We start from the raw sequence: 21,015 nt of genomic DNA, 5'->3' as shown, positions 1-21,015 counted from the left end.
ACATTAAAATGAAGTTTTTCAACTGTTCAATGATTATATCCTGCCTGCATATCTAAATTCTCTTAAGACTTAAAAATTTCATATTCACTATATCATCTCATTCAAATTTTCACTGATTATGTATTTTCAACTCAAATTAAATATATTTATTATTATATATAAAGCACTGTTTTACCTCTCCATGTAAACTTACACATACAAGTGGAAAAATATCTTTACGTCCACTTTACTAGCTGTCAGTGTCATACAGGCCATGCTTAGTATAATGATCTCTAACCTTTATTCTAAAATCCATTACCAGTTCATAATCCCCTGCATGCATGCTAAGTCGCTTCAGTCATGTCCAACTCTCTGTGACCCCATGGACTGCAGCCTGCCAAGCTCCTCCGTCCATGGGATTCTCCAGGCAAGAATACTAGAGTAGGTTGCCATGCCCTTATCCAGGGGATCTTCATGACCCAAGGATCAAACCCATGTCTCTCACGTCTCCTGCATTGGCCAGTGGGTTCTTTACCACCTGGGAAGCCACCCTTTACCACCCTTTACCACCTAGCGTCACCTGGGAAGCCCCCTCTCCAAATTCTAAAATCCATAAAGCTCTGAAATCCAAAAGTTATTTCCTTAGTTTGACACCAAAACAAATTTAGTGAATTCAACTTATGTAGACAATTTATGGTCTTTATCCTATTTTGCATGACTAGACCAGTGATTCTCAACTGGAGACAACTTTGCCCCATAAGGGAATCTGGCAATGTCTGGAGAAATTTTCAGTTTTTACTACTGGGTAGGAGGTGCTGCTTTTAACATCTAACACATGAAAGTTAGGAATGGTGCTTAACATTCTACAGTGTACGAGGCAGACCTCTGCAACAAAGCACTATTTTGCTCCCAAATGTCAACCTTACTGAGGAACAGAAACACTGGACTAAATTCTTGTTTATGGAAGATACATTAGTATGTTGATTACTGAGTGTTGCTCAGAAGAATCTGAGGGTGTTATAGAATACATATAGAATAAAAAGACATTATTGGTACTACTCAAAAGTCAGAAAAACTCTTAATTCCAAACCAAAGCTAACGCCTGAGATTGCAGACAGGAGACTGTAGACTCTATACTTCCATTCTTCTATTAAGTCTTTCTCAAATATCATGATTTGCATTAAAGCTGGGAAGCCATGAACTATGGTACAAGTCTTAGAAAATGAAGGAGAGGAGAACAGAAATTCATTGGACCTAACAAGCAGGATGAGCAACAACTTTTGTTTTATTCTTTTCTATTACAGTTTAAAACAAACTAGTCTTTCTTTCTTTTTTTGAGTGCACAGCGCAGCTTGCAGAATCTCAGTTCCCCAACCATATGAACTTGGCCCTCAGCAGTGAAAGTGCCCAGTCCTGACCACTGGACGTCCAGGGAAGTCCCAAACTAGCCTTCCTAATGGTGCCCATTTACTTCCATCAATTGTATGTTTATCGTTTGCACCATAAAAGACATCAGCTTATTATACTTAATTAAAAAAACATCAAAACCAAAACACAGTAATGAGACTCTTGAAACCACAGTAGCTATTTACCTTTCTCTGTGCTTGAAAATATAGAGATGATTTTATTCCTGGGCTTTTTTTCCTCTGGAACGGAAGGCAAAGGTTTCAAACTGTGATTGGCTGATAAAGGGTCTTTGCCTCCAGTGCTAAAAATAGTACTGCTCATTCGCACTGGGGGCGCCGGAGGCTTGTCTTCCAGTTCTCCGTTATCAGACATGATTCAGAATTATGATAGGGCCTGAAACAGACAGGCAAAAAATACAGTTAACAACAAGGTAAAAAACAGAATGGACAAGCACAAGACAGTGATAATCCCCTCCTCAATTTAAAATTAAAAAAAGTTATCCATTTAAAGGTGTAAAACAAGAGATGAAATTGGCTGCAATCAGGCAATCTCCCCTAACAAAGTTGGTAAACAGGGAGCTAAGAGAATCTTTGAAAAGTCATATCCTGTTAAAAAGAGGACTAAGACAATTTTTGGAAAGCATGATGACACTGACATATCAGAGAATACCAACTGAATAGTAAGAGTTAAGTGTTCCAATGAACAGACAGATAACATGGAGTCTTAAAAAAAAAGATTCCAAGAAGACTATGACCCGACCAGGCAATAATAGGATATATGTCTCTGACAGGTTCACTTCCAGAGCAGACAGAATGCTTGCTATTAATTAATAAATACCAACCAATAGCCTCCAAATCTGATTCATGTTCACTAGCCTTGTGATTACAATTTAACCCCCATACAGACTTTGGTAAAGCACCAGAACATGCCACTGGTACAGTATGTCGTTTCTCTGAAAATTTGAACATCTAACTACATACGTTAGGCCTCTGCAAGTCAGGAAATACTGACAAAAGTAAATCCAGAGTCTGGCCAAACCCCAAGGTTCTGTCATCCTATGATGCCCTGTCCAGTCCGTCCAGTTATTCTCCTTATCCACATGGCTAATAAAGTGGAAATGTCAACTTTGTTTACATATACTTATACACATCTATTTTATGTTTTTTTAAATAAGAAGATTACACACATTTAAGGTCAGCAGTAAAAGAGAGGGGATGCCTAACTTATGAGTTCTGATACCAAACTGTAGAGCTAGGAAATAATACAATATCCCCCTAAACAAGATTTTAATTGGCAATTAGATCCTAATTTGAAAATAACACTACTTGATACTTGTAAGCCAACAAAACTTTGTATATATACAATGAAAAGAATGCAACTGGTTTTAGATAAAATTAAAAATAATTTTTAAAAATTTTTATTTAGTCTAAAATGCTAGTAGGTGAAGAAAAGTAGATATAAAATTTGAGAAGAATTGAGGGATGAAGAATTATACCTAATTCCACTTCAAATTTTACAGCTTTTGTTTTCCTTGACAGGAGTAGGTCAAAGCACTATCGTATAATTTATTTGTCGTGTAACAGTTATTTTTCAGCCTACAAAAGAGAAAGAAGGTAAAAGGGGAAAATAAACATTTCTGGAGGTAACCAGCTGGAGAAAAGAGAAAGGCTGGCTGAAGTGAAATTCAGCTACTGGTGATCAGAGAAATGAGGGTGCTTGCTATCTCAGAAGGCAGTGCAGATAACATACAGTCAGATGATTCTTCCGAACCAAACTAGTCACATCCTGTGGTACTTGATGAATTGATAAACCAAGACAGATGTTCAGCTTTGATGTGACCAAACATTAAGACAAAACAGGTTAATCCTAGAGCAGCTCATTTTTTTGTCTTTTTATACAAAAAAAGGCAGATTGTTGAAGAATTGATGTTTTCGAACTGTGGTGCTGGAAAAGACTCTTACGAATCCCTTGGAAAGCAAGATCAAACTAGCCAATCTTTTTTTTTTCTTTTTAATTTATTTATTTAATTGGAGGCTAGTTACTTTACAATATTGTAGTGGCTTTTGCCATACATTGACATGAATCAGCCACGGGCGCACATGTGTTCCCCATCCAGAACCCCCCCTCCTCCCTCCCTCCCCATCCCACGTCCTAGGGTCATCCCAGTGCACCAGCCCTGAGCACCCTGTCTCATGCATCGAACCTGGACCGGCAATCCACTTCACATATGATAATATACACGTTTCAATGCTACCCTCTCAAATCATCCCACCCTCACCTTCTCCCACAGATTCCAAAAGACTGTTCTTTACATTTGTGTCTCTTTTGCTGTCTTGCATATAGGGTCATCATTATCATCTTTCTAAATTCCATATATATGCGTTAGTATACTGTATTGGTCAAACCAGCCAATCTTAAAGGAAATCAACCCCAAATATTCATTGGAAGGACTGATGCTGAAGCTGATGCTCCAATACTTTGGCCACCTGATGCAAACAGGTGACTCACTGGAAAAGACCCTGATGTTGGGAAAGATTGAGGGTAGGAGAAGGGGACTACAGAGGATGAGATGGTTGGATGGCATCACCAACTCAATGCACATGAACTTGGGCAAACTCCGGGAGATGGTGAGGGACAGGGAAGCCTGGCATGCTGTGGTCCATGGGGTTGTGAAGAATCGGACATAACTTGGCAACTGAACAACAACAAGCTCGCTTTTATCTTAATCACTAGTTACAATATGGAAACTGCACACTGAGATTGTGATTACACTGTGAATTGCTCCTGCTTACACAAGTTAAATTTAAAACTCAGGATAATATAACAAAACTCCAAAATCCAGTTGCATGCATTTATAGAAGAAAATGCACCAAAACATTAACAGTGGCCATCTGTGATTAAGAAGTAGTTTTCAAACTTGATTATAATCATCATAAAGTGAAGTCGCTCAGTCGTGTCTGACTCTTTGCGACCCCATGGACTGTAGCCTACCAGGTTCCTCCCATGGGACTTTCCAGGCAAGAATACTGGAGTGGGTTGCCATTTCCTTCTCCAGAGGATCTTCCCTACCCAGAAATCGAACCCCGGTCTCTCACACTGTAGGCAGACGCTTTACCGTCTGAGCCACCAGGGAAGTGTTATAATCATCATAGCTGTGGTTAAAAAAGGATCAGTATAAAACTGAGCACAATAATTACTAACTGTAAACTGACTACAACTTCTATCCTTAAGACTGGCTCATAAATGGAACATAACTAAAAACTGACAGTGCACCTTCAGCTGCATGCTGTCTGGTATTATGGTTATGAGCGTAAGTGTGGAATCAGATTGCTTTGGCTGGAATCCTAGTTCTACCGTTTACTTAAGTGTGTGACCTTAGGTCTAAGCTGTGCTTTAGAGTTTCTTGGAGAAATGGCTGGTTCTAGGCCTAGAGAGGGAAAATATACAAGATGAGTCTACTGTATCTTATACTGTCAAAAGACAAGGAAGTACTTATAAAGGATGAGGGCATGTCAAAGGGGCATAAGAAAGAGTTTCCCGAATACTAGAATACTGGAATGCTTGGTGCAATAAAATCTATAAACTAATATGAGATTATAATCCAAAGTATAAAATCAATATACATCATTCATATAGACACAAAAACCTGAATACATAAATAAAATGGGGGAGGGGCAAATCTCCCTTACAAAAGAATTCCAAGTAACATATAGATACATTCCCTTCTAGGAGTTAGAACTTAACCTCCTGCTCCACCTGAGTGCAGGCTAGACTTAGTGACTCATTTCCAAAGAATAGAGTGTGGAAAGGAGAAAATAACACAGTGGAAAAATCTGGCATTAACCATGGGATCAAGGTTAAGATCACCAGTGATAAGTCACAAGGATATCACTCATCTCCTGAGCTAATGTGATGGGGAGCACAATTCACCTCTGGTATTCTCCCCAAACCCGTAACTTCAGTCTAATCATGGGGGGAAGAAATCAGATAAACACAAATTAAGAGAGACACTACAAAATTCCTAAGCAAAACTTCTCAAAACTGTCTAGGACATGAAAAACCAGACAGAGAAACTGTCCTAGAACAGAGGAATCTAAGGAGACACAACACTGTGGTATCCTGCAATTGGAAAAAAAAAAAAAAAGACATTAGTGAAAAAACTGGTGAAGTTCAAGTAAAATCACAAATTTACTTAATAATGTATCAGTGTTGGCATCTTTGCTTTGAAACACATTTTACGTCTATGCAACATTAATATGGAAGATAAGTGATAGTTATATAGGAAATTTACTATCTTTGTAATCTCTCTGTAAATCTAAAATTATTCCAGAATAAGAACTCTATTAAAAAAGGAGTAAATAAGTTCCTCAAAAAGTCAAATATAGACTAACTTACCATATGACCTAGCAATTCCACTTTCAGTACATACACCTGAAAGAACTGAAAACATATGTCTGCACAAAAATGTGCATGTGAATGTTCACAGCAGTATTAATTGTAAAAGCCAAAAGAGGAAAGAAAAACAAAATATTAACAGATGAACAGAAAGACAAAATGTGTCTTACCTATATTACAAACAAAGGAATACTGTTTGGCCACAAAAAGGAATCAAGTGCTGACACATGTTGTGTGTGCTGTGTGCTTAGTCACTCAGTCATATCCAACTCTTTGGAACCCCATGGACTGTAGCCCACCAGGCTCCTCTGTCCATGGGGATTCTCCAGGCAAGAACACTGGAGTGGGTTGCCATGCCCTCCTCCAAGGGATCTTCCCAACCCAGGGATCAAAACTAGGTCTCCCACATTGCAGGTTGATTCTTTACTATCTGAGCCACAGGGAAGCCCAAGAATACTGGAGTGGGTGGCCTATGCCTTCTCCAAGGGATCTTCCTGACCCAGGAATCAAACCAGGGTCTCCTGCACTGCAGGTGGATTCTTTACCAGCTGAGCTACCAGGGAAACCGATATATGCTACAACATGAAATAAACCTTGAAAACATAAATGAAAAAAGCCAGACACAGAAAGATCATAAATTATATGATTCCATTTATATGAAATGTCTAGAACAGGGAAATCCACAGAGATAGAGAGTATATTAGTGGATGCTAAGGTGTGAGGGGAATGGGATGTGACTGTGGGGAATGAAAATATTCTGGGATCAGACATTAGTAATGGTCACACAACTTTATGAATATGTTAAAACCACTGAATTGCACACTTTAAAGTGGTACATTTCAGATATGTGAATTATATCTCAATTTTAGAAAGGAGTTATCTACCTGATAAAGATTATGCAGAGTTCCAAAGAATAGCAAGGAGAGATAAGAAAGCCTTGTTAAGTGATCAATGCAAAGAAACATGGAAAAACAATAGAACGGGAAAGATGAGATCTCTTCAAGGAAATCAGAGATAACAAGGGAACAGTTCATACAAAGACTGGCACAATAAAGGACAGAAATGGCAAGGACCTAACAGAATTAGAAGAAATTAAGAAGTGCCAAGAATACACAGAAGAACTGTACAAAAAAGAACTCAATGACCCAGATAACCACAACGGTGTGATCACTAACCTAGAGCCAGACATCATAGAATGTGAAGTCAAGTGGGCCTCAGGAAGCATCACTATGAACAGAGCTAGTGGAAGTGGTGGAATTCCAGCTGAGCTATTTCAAATCTTAGAAGATAATGCTGTGAAAGTGCTGCACGCAATATGCCAGCAAATTTGGCAAATTCAGCAGTGGCCACAGGACTGGAAAAGGTCAGTTTTCATTCCAATTCCAAAGAAGGGTAATGCCAAAGAATATTCAAACTACTGTACAACTGTGTTCACTTTACATGCTAGCAAAGTAATGCTCAAAATCCTTCTAGCTAGGCTTCAACAGTATGTGAACCAAGAACTTCCAGATGTACAACCTGGATTTAGAAAAGGCTGAGGAACCAGAGATCAAATTGCCGACATTCACTAGATCATAGAAAAAGCAAGAGAATTTCAGAAAAACAACTACTTCTGCTTCATTGACTACACTAAAGCCTTTGACTGTGTGGATCACAACAAACTGTGGAAAATTCTTAAAAAGATGGGAATACCAGATCACCTTACCTCCCTCATGAGAAACCTGTATGCAGGCTAAGAAGCAACAGTCAGAACCAGACATGGAACAATGGACTGGTTCAAAATTGGGAAAGGAGTATGCCAAGGTGGTATACTGTCACACTGCTTATTTAACAAATATGCAGAGTACATCATGTGAAATGTTGGGCTAGATGAAGCATAAGCTGGAATCAAGATGCCAGGAGAAATAACAATAACCTCAGATATGCAGATGACACCACCGTTATGGCAGAAAGCGAAGAGGAACTAAAGATCTCTTGATGAAAGTCAAAGAGGAGAGTGAGTAAGCTGGCTTAAAACTCAGCATTCAAAAAACTAAGATCATGGTTCCAATCCCATCACTTCATGGCAAATAGATGGGGAAAAAATGGAAATAATAGCAGACTTTATTTTCTCAGGCTCCAAAATCACTGCAGATGGTGACTACGGTTGCTCCTTGGAAGTAAAGTTATGACCAACCTAGACAGCATATTAAAAAGCAGAGACATCACTCTGCCTACAAAGGTCCATATAGTCAATGCTATGGTTTTTCCAGTAGTCATGTACGGATGTGAGTTGGACTATAAAGAAGTCTGTTCAGAAGGTACAAAGTGAAGTCGCTCAGTAGTGTCTGACTCTTTGCGATCCCATGGACTGCAGCCTACCAGGCTCCTCTGTCCATGGAATTTTCCAGGCAAGAGTACTGGAGTGGGTTGCCATTTCCTTCTCCAGGGGATCTTCCCAACCCAGGGAATAAACCTGGGTCTCCCACATTGCAGGCAGATGCTTTTACCACCTGAGAAGGCTGAGCACCGAGGAATTGATGCTTTCAAACTGTGGTGCTGAAGAAGACTCTCCAGAGTCCCTTGGACAGCAAGGAGATCCAACCACTCAATCCTAAAGGAAATCAGTCCTGAGCAGTCACTGGAAGGACTGACGCTGAAGTTCCAATACAGGCTACCTGATGCAAAGAGCCAGCTCCTTGGAAAAGAGCCTGATGCTGGGCCAGACTGAGAACATGAGGAGCAGGAGCAACAGGGGATAAGATGGTTGGATGGCATCATCGACTCAATGAACATGAGTTTGAGCAAATACCAGGAGATAGTGAAGGACAGGGAAGCCTGGCATGCTGCAGTCTATGGGGTCGCAAAGAGTCAGACACGACTGAAAAGACTGACCAACATAAATATTAATACTATTCCTATTGTGATATTATTTATAGAAGTTGGAGAAAAACTTCTCCAAGAAGTTGGAGAAAAGAGGGCTTAAATTCTTCTCCAAGAGTTCATAATCTACTGGGAAAGAGCAGCACATACATATTTAAGTTAGGTTACGCCTTTTACCAACATCTTTTTTCAACACATGAATATTAAAAGCCACTCTGTTTCTTCAACATAGCAGTTCTCAAACATTTCGGTCTCAAGATCCCTTCACACACTTAAAAATTACTGCAAATCTCAATTTTTGTTTATGTGAGCTGCTGCTGCTGCTAAGTCACTTCAGTTGTGTCTGACTCTGTGTGACCCCACAGACAGCAGCCCACCAGGCTCCCCTGTCCCTGGGATTCTCCAGGTAAGAACACTGGAGTGGGTTGCCATTTCCTTCTCCAATGCATGAAAGTGAAAAGTGAAAGTGAAGTCGCTCAGTCATGTCCAACTCTTCGGGACCCCATGGACCACAGCCTACCAGGCTCCTCCATCCATGGGATTTTCCAGGCAAGAGTACTGGAGTGGGGTGCCATTGCCTTCTCCATATGTGAGTTAGAGCTGTCTATATTCAAATGAGAAATTAAAATAAGTTATTTAAATACTTTTTTCATGAAAAATAACATTTTCCAAAAGAAAATATATAGAGAAAAGTGGCATTAGCTACCATTTCTGCAAATCTTTTAAATGTCTGGCTTAGTAGAAGACTGGATTCTCATATCTGCTTCTGCATTCAATTTGTTGTGTTATGTTTCAGTTGGAATATATAAAGAAAATTTGGTCTTACACAGATATGCAACTGGAAAGGGAGCATTTTAGTAGTTTTCAGGTAACTATAAACATTCTTGATACTACACCAAACTCGACCTTCTTAAGGTTGGTTCTGGACTCTGAAATCACAGGAATAAATTTTTTGTACCCTGTTACATTAAATCCATTGATTTTTCTTTGAATGAATCTTTTTTTTCTTTTCTAATATTTATTTATTTGGCTGCAGCGGGTCTTAGTTGCGGTGTACAGGATCTTTAGCTGCTGCACGTATGATCTTGTTCCCTGACCAAGGATCAAACCCAGACCCCCTGCATCGGGAGCATGGAGTCTTAGCCACGGGACCACCAGAGAAGTCCCTGAATGGATCTTTTATCCATTTTGTAATGTCATGAATCGATTATCTGGAAAATACTGGCTCAATTATTAAGATATTCCAGTGTTAACACATTTGATTATATAATAAAAACAAAATCACATTCATTAATATCACCACTGATCTCATCAGAAAAGTCTAGGTGTTCGGAACTTCTCAAATTCAAGAAAGCAAATACAAGCTTTCTAAAATTCTAATTTTCATTTGAAAATTTTAAGTTTTATCAGTTCAGTTCAGTTGCTCAGTCATGTCCAATTCATTGTGACCCCATGGACTACAGCATGCCAGGCTTCCTTGTCTATCACCAACTCCCGGAGCTTGTTCAAACTCATGTCCATCGAGTTGGTGATGCCATCCAACCATCTCATCCTCTGTCGTACCCTTCTCCTCCTGCCTTCAGTCTTTCCCAGCATCAGGGTCTTTCCCAATGAGTCAGTTCTTTGCATCAGGTGGCCAAAGTATTGGAGCTTCAGCTTCAGCATCAGTCCTTCCAATGAATATTCAGTACTCATTTCCTTTAGGATGGACTGGTTGGATCTCCTTGCAGTCCAAGGGACTCGCAAGAGTCTTCTCCAACACTACAGTTCAAAAGCATCAATTCTTCGGCGCTCAGCTTTCTTTATAGTCCAGCTCTCACATCCATACATGACAATGGAAAAACCAAAGCTTTGACTAGATGGACCTTTGTCAGCAAAATAATGTCTCTGCTTTTTAATATACTGTCTAGGTTTGTCATGGCTTTTCTTCCAAGGAGAAAGCATCTTTTAATTTCATGGCTGCAGTCACCATCTGCAGTGATTTTGGAGCACAAGAAAAGAAAGTCTCTCACTGTTTCCACTGTTTTCTCATCTATTTGCCATGAAGTGATGGGACTGGATGCCATATCTTCGTTTTTTGAATGCTGAGCTTTAAGCCAGCTTTTTCACTCTCCTCTTTCATGTCCTTCAAGAGGCTCTTTAGTTCCTCTTCACTTTATAAGAGTAATGTCATCTGCATATCTGAGGTTATTAATATTTCTCCCGGCAATCCTGATTCCAGCTTGTGCTTCATCCAGCCCAGCATTTCACATGATGTACTCTGCATATAAGTTAAACAAACAGTGTGACAATATACAGCCTTGATATACTCCTTTCCGATTTGGAACCAGACCGTTGTTCCATGTCCAGTTCTAACTGTTGCTTCTTGACTTGCCTACAGATTTCTCAGGAGGCAGATAAGGTGGTCTGGTATTCCCATCTCTTATTTAAGAATTTTCCACAGTTTGCTGTGGTCGCCACAGTCAAAGGCTTTGGTATAGTCAATAAAGCAGAAGTAGATGTTTTTCTGGAACTCTCTTGCTTTATATTCTGTCACATTATTCATTTTCAAGAAAATTTCTGCCAAATATCTAAGTCTGAACAACCAGAGTTGTTCAGTGGGTCTGTCATTCTTCCAAATAAAAATGGTGGTCCAGGAAAAAGGGCTCAGTAACATAGTGGTAAGACAACCATTTCATACTTCATAAGAACCTTATGCCTACTTCCCATTTTGCTAAACAAGATACTTTAAATGAATGAACTGTGTTTTACCCACCACTGCTTTTGCATCATCTACACAAAAGTCAACACTGTGTAAAAAGGAAAAGAATACTTTAGTATTATTATGAAAAAAAGTCTTGACTCACAGAGGCCAAGGGTACCACGGACCACTCTTTGAGAACTGCTGCTTCAGTGTGTATCCCTGTTCCATACTTCACCCTCAGATTCCCCATTTTTTCCTAATGTGCTACTGAGGCAGCAGAAGACCCATATTTATTTCCTCCTGTATTCTACAGAATACATTTTTTACATACGATAAGGTAATCAATGGCTAGAGTTTCAAGCTGGGGCACAAAAGCCTAATCAAATATTGAATACAGTTAAAAACCTGTACATATGCAGAGGTAATTACTATACTGTATTTTTGTAACAAAACTCAGAAAGACATTGATTGACAAAACCCAGAAAGCCTAATTGTCATTTACACGAAAAACACCACCACCAAACTCTAAAGCAAACAACACTTAAAGTCGCTCAGTCGTGTTGGACTCTGTGACCCCATCCGTGGAATTCTCCAGGTCAGAATACTGGAGTGGGTAGCAGTTCCCTTCTCCAGGGGATCTTCCCAACCCAGGGATCAAACCCAGGTCTCCCACATTGCAGGCAGATTCTTTACCAGCTGAGCTACCAGAGAAGCCCTAAAGCAAACAACGTTAACAAGGCACATTTCAGAACACAGCCCTTATACTTTGGTTATTAAAAAAAAAAACAACTTTCTTTACTGCTCTATTTTTAATATTTTATGAGTAATTTTTAGCTTTTTCTGCACAAATTCGGTTCAATAAAACTAAAGAAGCGTTAACGTGTTGTCTGTTTCAGACCTTTCTTCTTTATTTACATTAGAAAGTTAAAAGAGCTATGTTGCAAGGAAATCCCAATTAACATGATGCACCCTGTTAGGCAACACATGCTTAAACAAAATCTAAATTTTGAGTCACATATGTCCCTAATAAAATTATTCAAGATGACAAATCCAATGTTGATAATTCTAAGTAGTATGCCTCATAAGTGATTAGATAGTAGTAAACAAAAGCATGACCCTTGATAAAACACTGATGACTCACTCTGCCACTAGCCTGGCTGAGGACTTGATCACGTCATCTCAGGATTTCTCTAAAGAATCTCTTGTCTTCAGCTGCTGTTCAGAGGAAGCAGTTGGAAGAAGCCCTAACTAGCTTCCCAGAGTTTCTTTACATTCAGTTTTTGTTTAGAGAAAGAAGTTAGAATTGGTTGACTAAAAATAACACATGATAACACTCTTCCTGACTTTATCTTCTTCAGCAGTTACTAAACTCTGCCATGTAAGGCCATTTACTACCCAATCAATCTGATTTCATATGAATGCACATAAATCCTATGCTTCATGTTTCCCAAATATATCAAGACTTTCTTGCCCTAAATCATCTTTGAGTATACATTTCTCCATTCTTAAATCTTCTTTATCCTTTTCTCTTACCCATCGAAATTCTCAGTAAAAATTATTTCCCATGTAAGGTCACGCTTGTTTGTCCCTGTTCAAAAAGATCCCTCACATCCTCTTAAAACAAGTTACACAGGAAAATAAATCCAGAGAGTATTAAGGTTGGACTGGAATTCATTTGGTCCATTTCCTTATTTTATTTGTGAAGAATCTGACTCACCAAAATGTAAACAGTGTACCTAAAGTCACACAAATTTAATTATTAACAAACTAAGACCAAAATTCAAGCTTACTAACAATTCTTTATCTCGTTTTTTTCTTAATTACATTAGTATATCAGAACATTCTTTGGCAATGAATTACAACTGTGCATCATTAATTATTATTTTACATGTGTTCCCACCCAAGACTTCAAGCAATTCAAAAGCAAAAGATTATACAGTCTCCTCCATCAGTGGTGCTGGGGAAACTGAACAGCTACATGTGAAACAATGAAATTAGAACATTCTCTAACACCCAACATAAAAATAAACATAAAAATGGACTAAAGAGCTAAATGTAAGACCAGATACTATAAGACTCTTAGGGGAAAAAATAGGCAGAACACTCTTTGACATAAACTGAGACAATATCTTTTTGGATCCCACCTTCCAGAGTAACGAGAATAAAAGCAAAAATAAACAAATAAGGTTCTAATTAAATTAAGTTTTTGCGTAGCAAAAGAAACCATAAGCAAAATGAAAAGACAACCTACAGATGGGAAAAAACATTTGCAAAAATGATGCAACCGACAAGGGATTCATCTCCAAAATTTACAAAGAGCCCATGAGCTCAATATCAAAAAACAAACAACACAATCAAAAAACAGACAGGGGGGCTTCCCCAGTGGTTCAGTGGTAAAGAACCTACCTGCCAATGCAGGAGACACAGGTTTGATTTCTAATTCAGGAAGATCCCACATGCCAAAGAAGCAACTAAGTCTTATGCCACAACTATTGAGCCTATGCTCTAGACCCTGGGAGCTGCAACTACTGAGCCCATGTGCCACAACTACTGAAGCCCTCATGCCCTAGAGCCCATGCTCTGCCAGAGGATAAGCCACCTCAATGAGAAGCCTGTGCACCGCAACTAGAGAGTAGCCCCCACTCACCACAACTACAGAAAAGCCCATGCAGCAATGAAGACCCAGCATGGCCAAAAATAAATAAATAAAACATATTTTTAAAAAATGAATAGGAGAATTTCCTGATGGTACAATGGTTAGGACCCTGTGCTTCCACCGCAGGGGGCTCAGATTCAATCATCCGTTGGGGAACTAAGATCCTGCAAGCTGTGTGGCCAAAAAAAAAAACGGGAGAGCAAAAGATCTAGTCAATAAATACATATTTCTCCAAAGAAGATATACAGATTGTCAAGAGGCACAGGAAAAGATGCTCAACATTGCTAATTATTAGAGAAATGCAAATCAAAACTACAATGAGATATCTCTTCACACCACTCAGAATGGTCATCATCAATAAATGCTGGAAAGAATGTGGAGAAAGGGGAACCCTCCTATACTGTTGGTGGGAATATAAATTGGTACAGCCACTATTGAAAACAGTGTGAAGGTTCCTTAAAAAACTAAAAATAAAACTACCATATGGTCCAGTAATCCCACCCCTGGGCATATATCTAGAGAAAACCTAGGTTTGAAAGGATACATGCACCCCCCAGTGTTCACTGCAGTGCTGTTTACAATAGTCAAGACATGGAAGCAACCTAACTGTCCATCGACAGATAAATGGAAAAAAAAGATTTGATACATATATACAAAGGAGTATTACTCAATCATAAAAAGATAAAACAATGCCACTTGCAGCAACAGAGACGGACCTAGAGATTATTATACTAAGTAAAGTAAGACAAAGACAAATATCATTATCACTTATATATGGAATCTAAAAAGATGATACAAATGTACTTATTTACGAAATAGTAACAGACTTACAGACACAGAAAACAAACTTGTGGTTACCAATGGGGAAAAGTGGGCAAGAAGGATAAATTAGGAGCCTGGGATTAACATATATACACACTACTATATAAAAACACATAATCAACAGAAAACTCTACTCAGTATTCTGTAATAACCTATATGGGAAAAGAACCTGACAAAGAGTGGATATATATACATGTTTAACTGAAACACTTTGTTACACACCTGAAATTAATACATTGTAAATCAACTATATTCTAATATAAAATAAAAATTCAATTTAAAAAGGAAGGGATTATACTACTACAATTGCTGCTGCTACTGCTATTACCACTATTCTGTTTCCTTTAATACAGATCCTCCCATGTATCAGGTAATAATGCTTACTGACTTGTATTACTACACTCTGTCTCCAGATGAAATATTGTTTTTCCCGAACTTATTAGTTCTTGTATGAAACAGCACTTCACTAGATGACATATCAACTATCCTATATTAACATAAATATCTTTGGAAAGATGTATACTTTTCCCCTAACAGTCAATTCATGGCCTTAGTCTTTAGTCCTTTTCCATAAAGCAGTGCATTTTTTGTTTATTTCTTCTACTAACAGAGTCAAATGCCTAAAAAGCATCAAATGATGATGTGATAAGGTTCTTTATGTATTATATTTTAGATGACTCAACAAAATAAAAACATTTCACTATAAAATAATGATTTACCTATGTTTTACTCCACCATAACTCAGAAATATATATATATTTTTAAAAAGGGCAAAAAGATAAATAATGCCTCTCTCCATATCCTTTCACTTTCTGCTACTTTTCAGTGAAAAACAAGTAGGCGAAACAAAAAACATGCCCAAAACACACTGTACTCTTCTAACAGGATCATTGTTTAATTGTGACACAACTCAAAGATAAACAATTCCTCAATTGTCTACTGAAGGAGATGAGGGGAAGCTAAATACACAACAGAAATGAAAAAAGGAGTGGTGTCTGGAACCAGTCAGTCCAACTAGTAGAAATTACTAAATTTATTATAATTTACTCAGATCATCTATGGTACTCCAACTGCAAAATATATACTACTGGAAAACATGATTTTAAAAGCATAATTGTGCTTTATATTTTTACTTACATTTTCTACAAATATCAAACAAACCTTAATTTTTTAGTGCCTTGTGAATGTAGTAATGCAACACTATTTGATAAGATTTCTAGCAACCTCTCAATAAGCTCTGATAGTCCCAACATCACTGGCCTTTCTACCCTGTTCCCCTCCAAAAAAAGCCTCAAATATCTTTGAGAGCAAAAGCATTAATGAAAATATCCCAAATCACCTTAAGAGGACAACAACACAGGTTGTGAAAGAAGAGTTCATAAATCAGAAAGAAGTGTTTTCATTTGGTGGCAATGGTCATAACATCAGGCCTATGTGTAGCAAAGTCAAAAAGGAAAAAGAGAAAAGAGGGGAAGAGCTGTAGAAAATAACTGGGGCACTAACAAAGAATAAAGGAAAAATAAAAAGAAACTTTGCCTCAAACTCAAATACAGGGTTGGATAACAACAAATCTTTAAATATGCATTGACTAGCTAGTTAAGTTAAGTAGTGCAAAGCACAGTGAAACTAGGAACAAGAGAGTAAGCCATTTATCAAACCTGTTATTCTCAGTGGAATTCTGAGTTCTACTTTGATGGTTGTCACAGGGAACAGGTGATAAAAGCCAGAGCTTGCCAAAACTGGAGTCCCTTCCACATAAGGCTAGGACCTAAAAGCTGTAATCTATATGAAATTAAATCAATATGTAGTAAATCCCTCCGCACAGAAGGGAACAAGGAAATCTTAGGTATTCAGAGCACAGTGGTAACAACAGGAGTGCAGGGCAATGGGGAATCCCTAAAGAAATCCTAACAACAAAATGCACATTTGCGGTCTGAAATCCATGAGACCTATGGTGGTGGTGGTTTAGTCGCTAAGTCGAGTCTAACTCTTGTGACCCCGTGGACTGAAGCACACCAGGCTCCTCTGTCCATGGGATTTTCCAGGCAAGAATACTGGAGTGGATTGCCATTTCCTTCTCCAGGGGATCTTCCCGACCCAGAAATGGAACCCAGGTCTCCTGCATTGCAGGCAGATGCAACCTATGAGGTCCCCCCAAATTCCAAACAGGTTTAATTGAATGTGGCCATGTTGGCAGCACTCCCTAGTGAATGACAGAATCACATATAAATACAAAGCCTCTTTGGGAGGAAACAACTTCAACACAGGTCTCAAAAAACACCCAAAAATCAAATTCTAAGGAAAAGGAGCAGCTCATAGGAAAATTCAGAACACAAACAACACACCATGACCGAGAACTAACCAAAACACACTGGTGAAACAAACGTGAAATAATCTGACACAGAATATGTGTAAGAAGCTCAAATACAAAAGCGGGGGTGGGGGGGGAAGTAAATATGAAAAACAACCACACAGAACTTTCAGTAAAAATTAAAACTTGACATTTGAAGTAAAGAGCAGCGTGGACTCAGCAGAAGAGAGTGAAGTGGAAGATACACGTGAAGTACCTAGACTGCAGTACAGAGAGACAAACAGAGAGAAAATGCACAAGTGAAAGGAGTAGGCTGCTGCTGCTGCTGCTAAGTCACCTCAGTCGTGTCCGACTCTGGGCAACCCCATAGATGGCAGCCCACCAGGCTCCCCCGTCCCTGGGATTCTCCAGGCAAGAACACTGGAGTGGGTAAAAGGAGTAGGCTAGAAACCTAAATACATCTACTTGAAGTTCCAAAAGGAGATGACAGAATGAATGAGGAACTCACTCACCAGGTAAATTAGAGCTGAGAACTTTCTAGAGCAGATGAAAGACACAAATCTGTAAGTTTAAGAAACCTAATGAGTCAAAAGCAGGATAAAATGTAATCTATACACATCAAAGTTAAGACATCATAGTGAAATTAAGATCAAAAAGTTCTTAATGTTGGTCAGAGGAGAAAAAAGGATAAACCTCACAGAAATGGCAGTTGGACTTTCAGCTTACTTTTTGCTACTAACAATGAAAGCAAGAGGACATTGGAATATCCTCAATATATTGAGAGGAAAAGATTTCAACAAAACAAAACTATCTTTCAAGAATAAGGTTAAAACAAATACATTATGAGAGACAGAAAATCTTCAAAAGATTGGAATCACTATATACTCTTAACCAAAATCAATTAAGTTAGAAATGAATAACAAAAAGATAACTAGAAGAAAACATCATGAGTTTGAAAATTTAAAACACCTCTTAAAGACTTAGGGTTAAAAATAGATACAATGGCAATCAGAAAATACTAAGAATGGAACAAGAATGAAAAATTTGCAGAACTAGGATAAACAAAATGTGATGCAGGTAGAGTATTATTTAGCTTTAAAATGAGGTGAAATCTGATACATGCTCTAAGAAGGATGACTATGAACATATTAAGTAAAATAAGCCAGATAAAAGGACAACTACTGTAAAATTCCACTTATATGAGACATCTATTTGGTCAAACTCAACAGAGACAGAAAGTAGAATAGAGTTCACCAAGGTCTGGGATGATGGATTGTGAAACAGGGAGTTATTGTTTAGTAAGATAGTTTGCATTTGGGATAACAAAAGAGTTGGAAATGGACAGTGGTAACGGTCGCTCAAGGCTGCAGATGTACTTAATGCCAATGAAGTATATACCTAAAAGACTGGAAATTTTATGTTAGATATATTTTACTCCCCCTCCCCCCACACACATATATACCTTGCAGGATGTGATTAAAGCATTTAATGACACAGTTTGGAATTTTTACTTTAAAAAAGAACCAAAATTTAATGAGTTAAGCATCCAACCTAAGAAGCCAAACAAAATCACAAACAAAAATAGCAAAAGAAAAAAAAAAAATAGCAAAAGAAACCCTAAATAGGAAGAAAATAATAATTAAGATAAAAGCAGAAATTGCTGAATAGATTATTATACATTAGAGAAGATCAATAAAGCTAAAAAGTTGTCTTAGACAAAACTAGTAATATACCTCTGGCAAAATTAACCAAGGAACAAAGAAAGCACAAATGAACACCAATAGGAATGAAAAGGGGTTCTATCAGCACTTAGTGAGAAGAGATCGCCAGGACCAATATTCCACTGTGTTCTGATTTATAATTTAAAAGATACACACACACACACACACACACACAGATATATAATCTGAACTCAGAGCATAGTTCTATTTTAAACTATTAATATTAAATATTAACTATTTAATATTAAATATTAAACTTTAATATTGAAAGTATTTTAAGATACTTTTTACACAGTTCTAACACATACAAACTAGCAAAAATAAACATATATGCTAGACTGTTACTGTTGTATTATCTATAACAGCAAAAGACTGGAAGCATCTCAAACAGCCAGAAACAGGGGACTGGTTGAATCTACTGCAGTATATCACACACTCAAGTATTATGAAGCTGTAAAATTGAAGGAGGAAATCACTGCATACATTGCCATGGAATAATCTCAGGATATACAACTGATGAAAATGCAAGATAGGGGAAAAATATATGTATGGTATGCTACCACTTACCTAATGGGGGGAAAAAAGAGTGTGTCAATACACAAGCACACACACATGGCTACTGTTATTATTTTTAGTGGAAGAATAACCACAACTTTTTTAATGGTTATTTTGTGGGAAGGCAAGAATAAAATGGAAGGGACTGAGTTAGAAGTTAGACTTCTCTGAATATATCATTTTGAATATTTGTACATTAACAATTTTTATTACTGCTTATTCTTTTTTCGCCAATGCTCTGCTATGCTAGAAAAAACAAATGACAAGACTCTACAAACTGCAAAGAAAATTATGATGAATTATTACGATAAACACAAATTTAGCAAATTTGCAGGATAAAGAGGAATACACAAAATTCAACTGCATTTGTGCACACTAAAAGCAGAAAATGAAATGAGAGGGGGAAAAGATACCATTTATAATATCATTACAAAGTCTGAAGTTCCTGGGACAGAAATTTCCAAACATGGTGCCCCTGCTATTCTCAGTACTCATTTCCCAGCACCTCTAGGCCAAAAGACATTCCTAACAGTTTCACTGATTTAGTAGTTAAGTACCAACAACTTCATTGGTATTCATCATTCACTCATCCTAGTAACTGAGTAACCTGAATACACATGAATTGAAAAGAAAAAAAAAAAAGACCACCTTTTCTTTCTTTCTCAATCAGGTACACAGGGAAACATGCACAATATCTTGAAACCTCAGACGCCACTCACATTCATTTCCTGTTCCATACTGATTTACATTATTTCTGATCTCAGCAACCATTTCATAAGGACGGACTTCACCAAATGTATCACATTTGGTAAAATGTGGGAAAACTGTGGGACTTCCTAGAGCTGGATGTTCACATTGTGTCCAACAGACATCCATCACGGTTTCCCTCTAAAATTTAAAATACCCCACGGTGCCTTTAAGCTCAGTGTGGTACCCCAGGATGCCTTGTACAGGTTGGGAACTGTGGGCCTAGAATCTTTACATAGAGGAAAAATGTATTAAAGACATGAAGACCTAAATACATTGTGAGATACTAACGGACATAAATTTAAGGAGTCAATAATGTACAAATGCCACATTTCCTCAAACTAATCTACAGATTCAAAGCAATCCTAATCAAAGTCCCAAAAGGGTTTTGTGAAAAACTGGGCAGTTAATTCTAAAATCTACATTGAAGAGCAATACCATAGCAAAGACATTCCTGAAGAATAATAATGTGGAAAGACTCTCCACGAAATGAAAAGTCTCTATTTAAAAAAAAAGGGGGGGGGGGATCTTCTACCAGATACCATACCACTTATGCATCTTTTAAAATCTTTTTCTTTAGCCTTACAAGGTGTCTTATCAAGCTGCTATCCCAACAACCAGCTCTATACTGGGTGTGGCCAACTTTTTCATGCAGGTACAACTTAACAACACCCCTCTTCATTCTGAGCTGCACAATGCCATGGGATAGCACAGCACCCTCACATGTGCAATCTGGTAGTGCAAGGGAGTTAGCTGTGGAGTGAACCCATAACCAACGGTGATGGCAACAGAGAGATCCCATTGCCTTAGATCCTGTTTCTCATCCTGTTGGATGATCCTGTGAATGACTTCATATAACTTCCTCAGGGACAATGCA

At 38.0% G+C, this 21,015-nt stretch overlaps 1 protein-coding gene across 1 annotated transcript in view; it reads right to left on the bottom strand.

Annotated features, from left to right (window-relative positions):
- PAK2 (p21 (RAC1) activated kinase 2) overlaps positions 1-21,015 on the bottom strand; it is an 87,185-nt gene that overhangs the window by 44,612 nt on the left and 21,558 nt on the right. Inside the window, exon 2 of the mRNA XM_043473269.1 lies at positions 1,572-1,779. Coding sequence (XP_043329204.1) covers positions 1,572-1,758 — 187 coding nt within the window. The 5' untranslated portion in view covers positions 1,759-1,779. The remainder of the gene's footprint in view (positions 1-1,571; positions 1,780-21,015) is intronic.

The sequence above is a fragment of the Cervus canadensis genome, chromosome 7 (genome assembly GCF_019320065.1).
Source record: "Cervus canadensis isolate Bull #8, Minnesota chromosome 7, ASM1932006v1, whole genome shotgun sequence".
NCBI classification, from domain to species: domain Eukaryota; kingdom Metazoa; phylum Chordata; class Mammalia; order Artiodactyla; family Cervidae; genus Cervus; species Cervus canadensis.
Note: the sequence above shows the minus strand (reverse complement) of the source record. Positions and strands in the feature narration are given on the sequence as shown.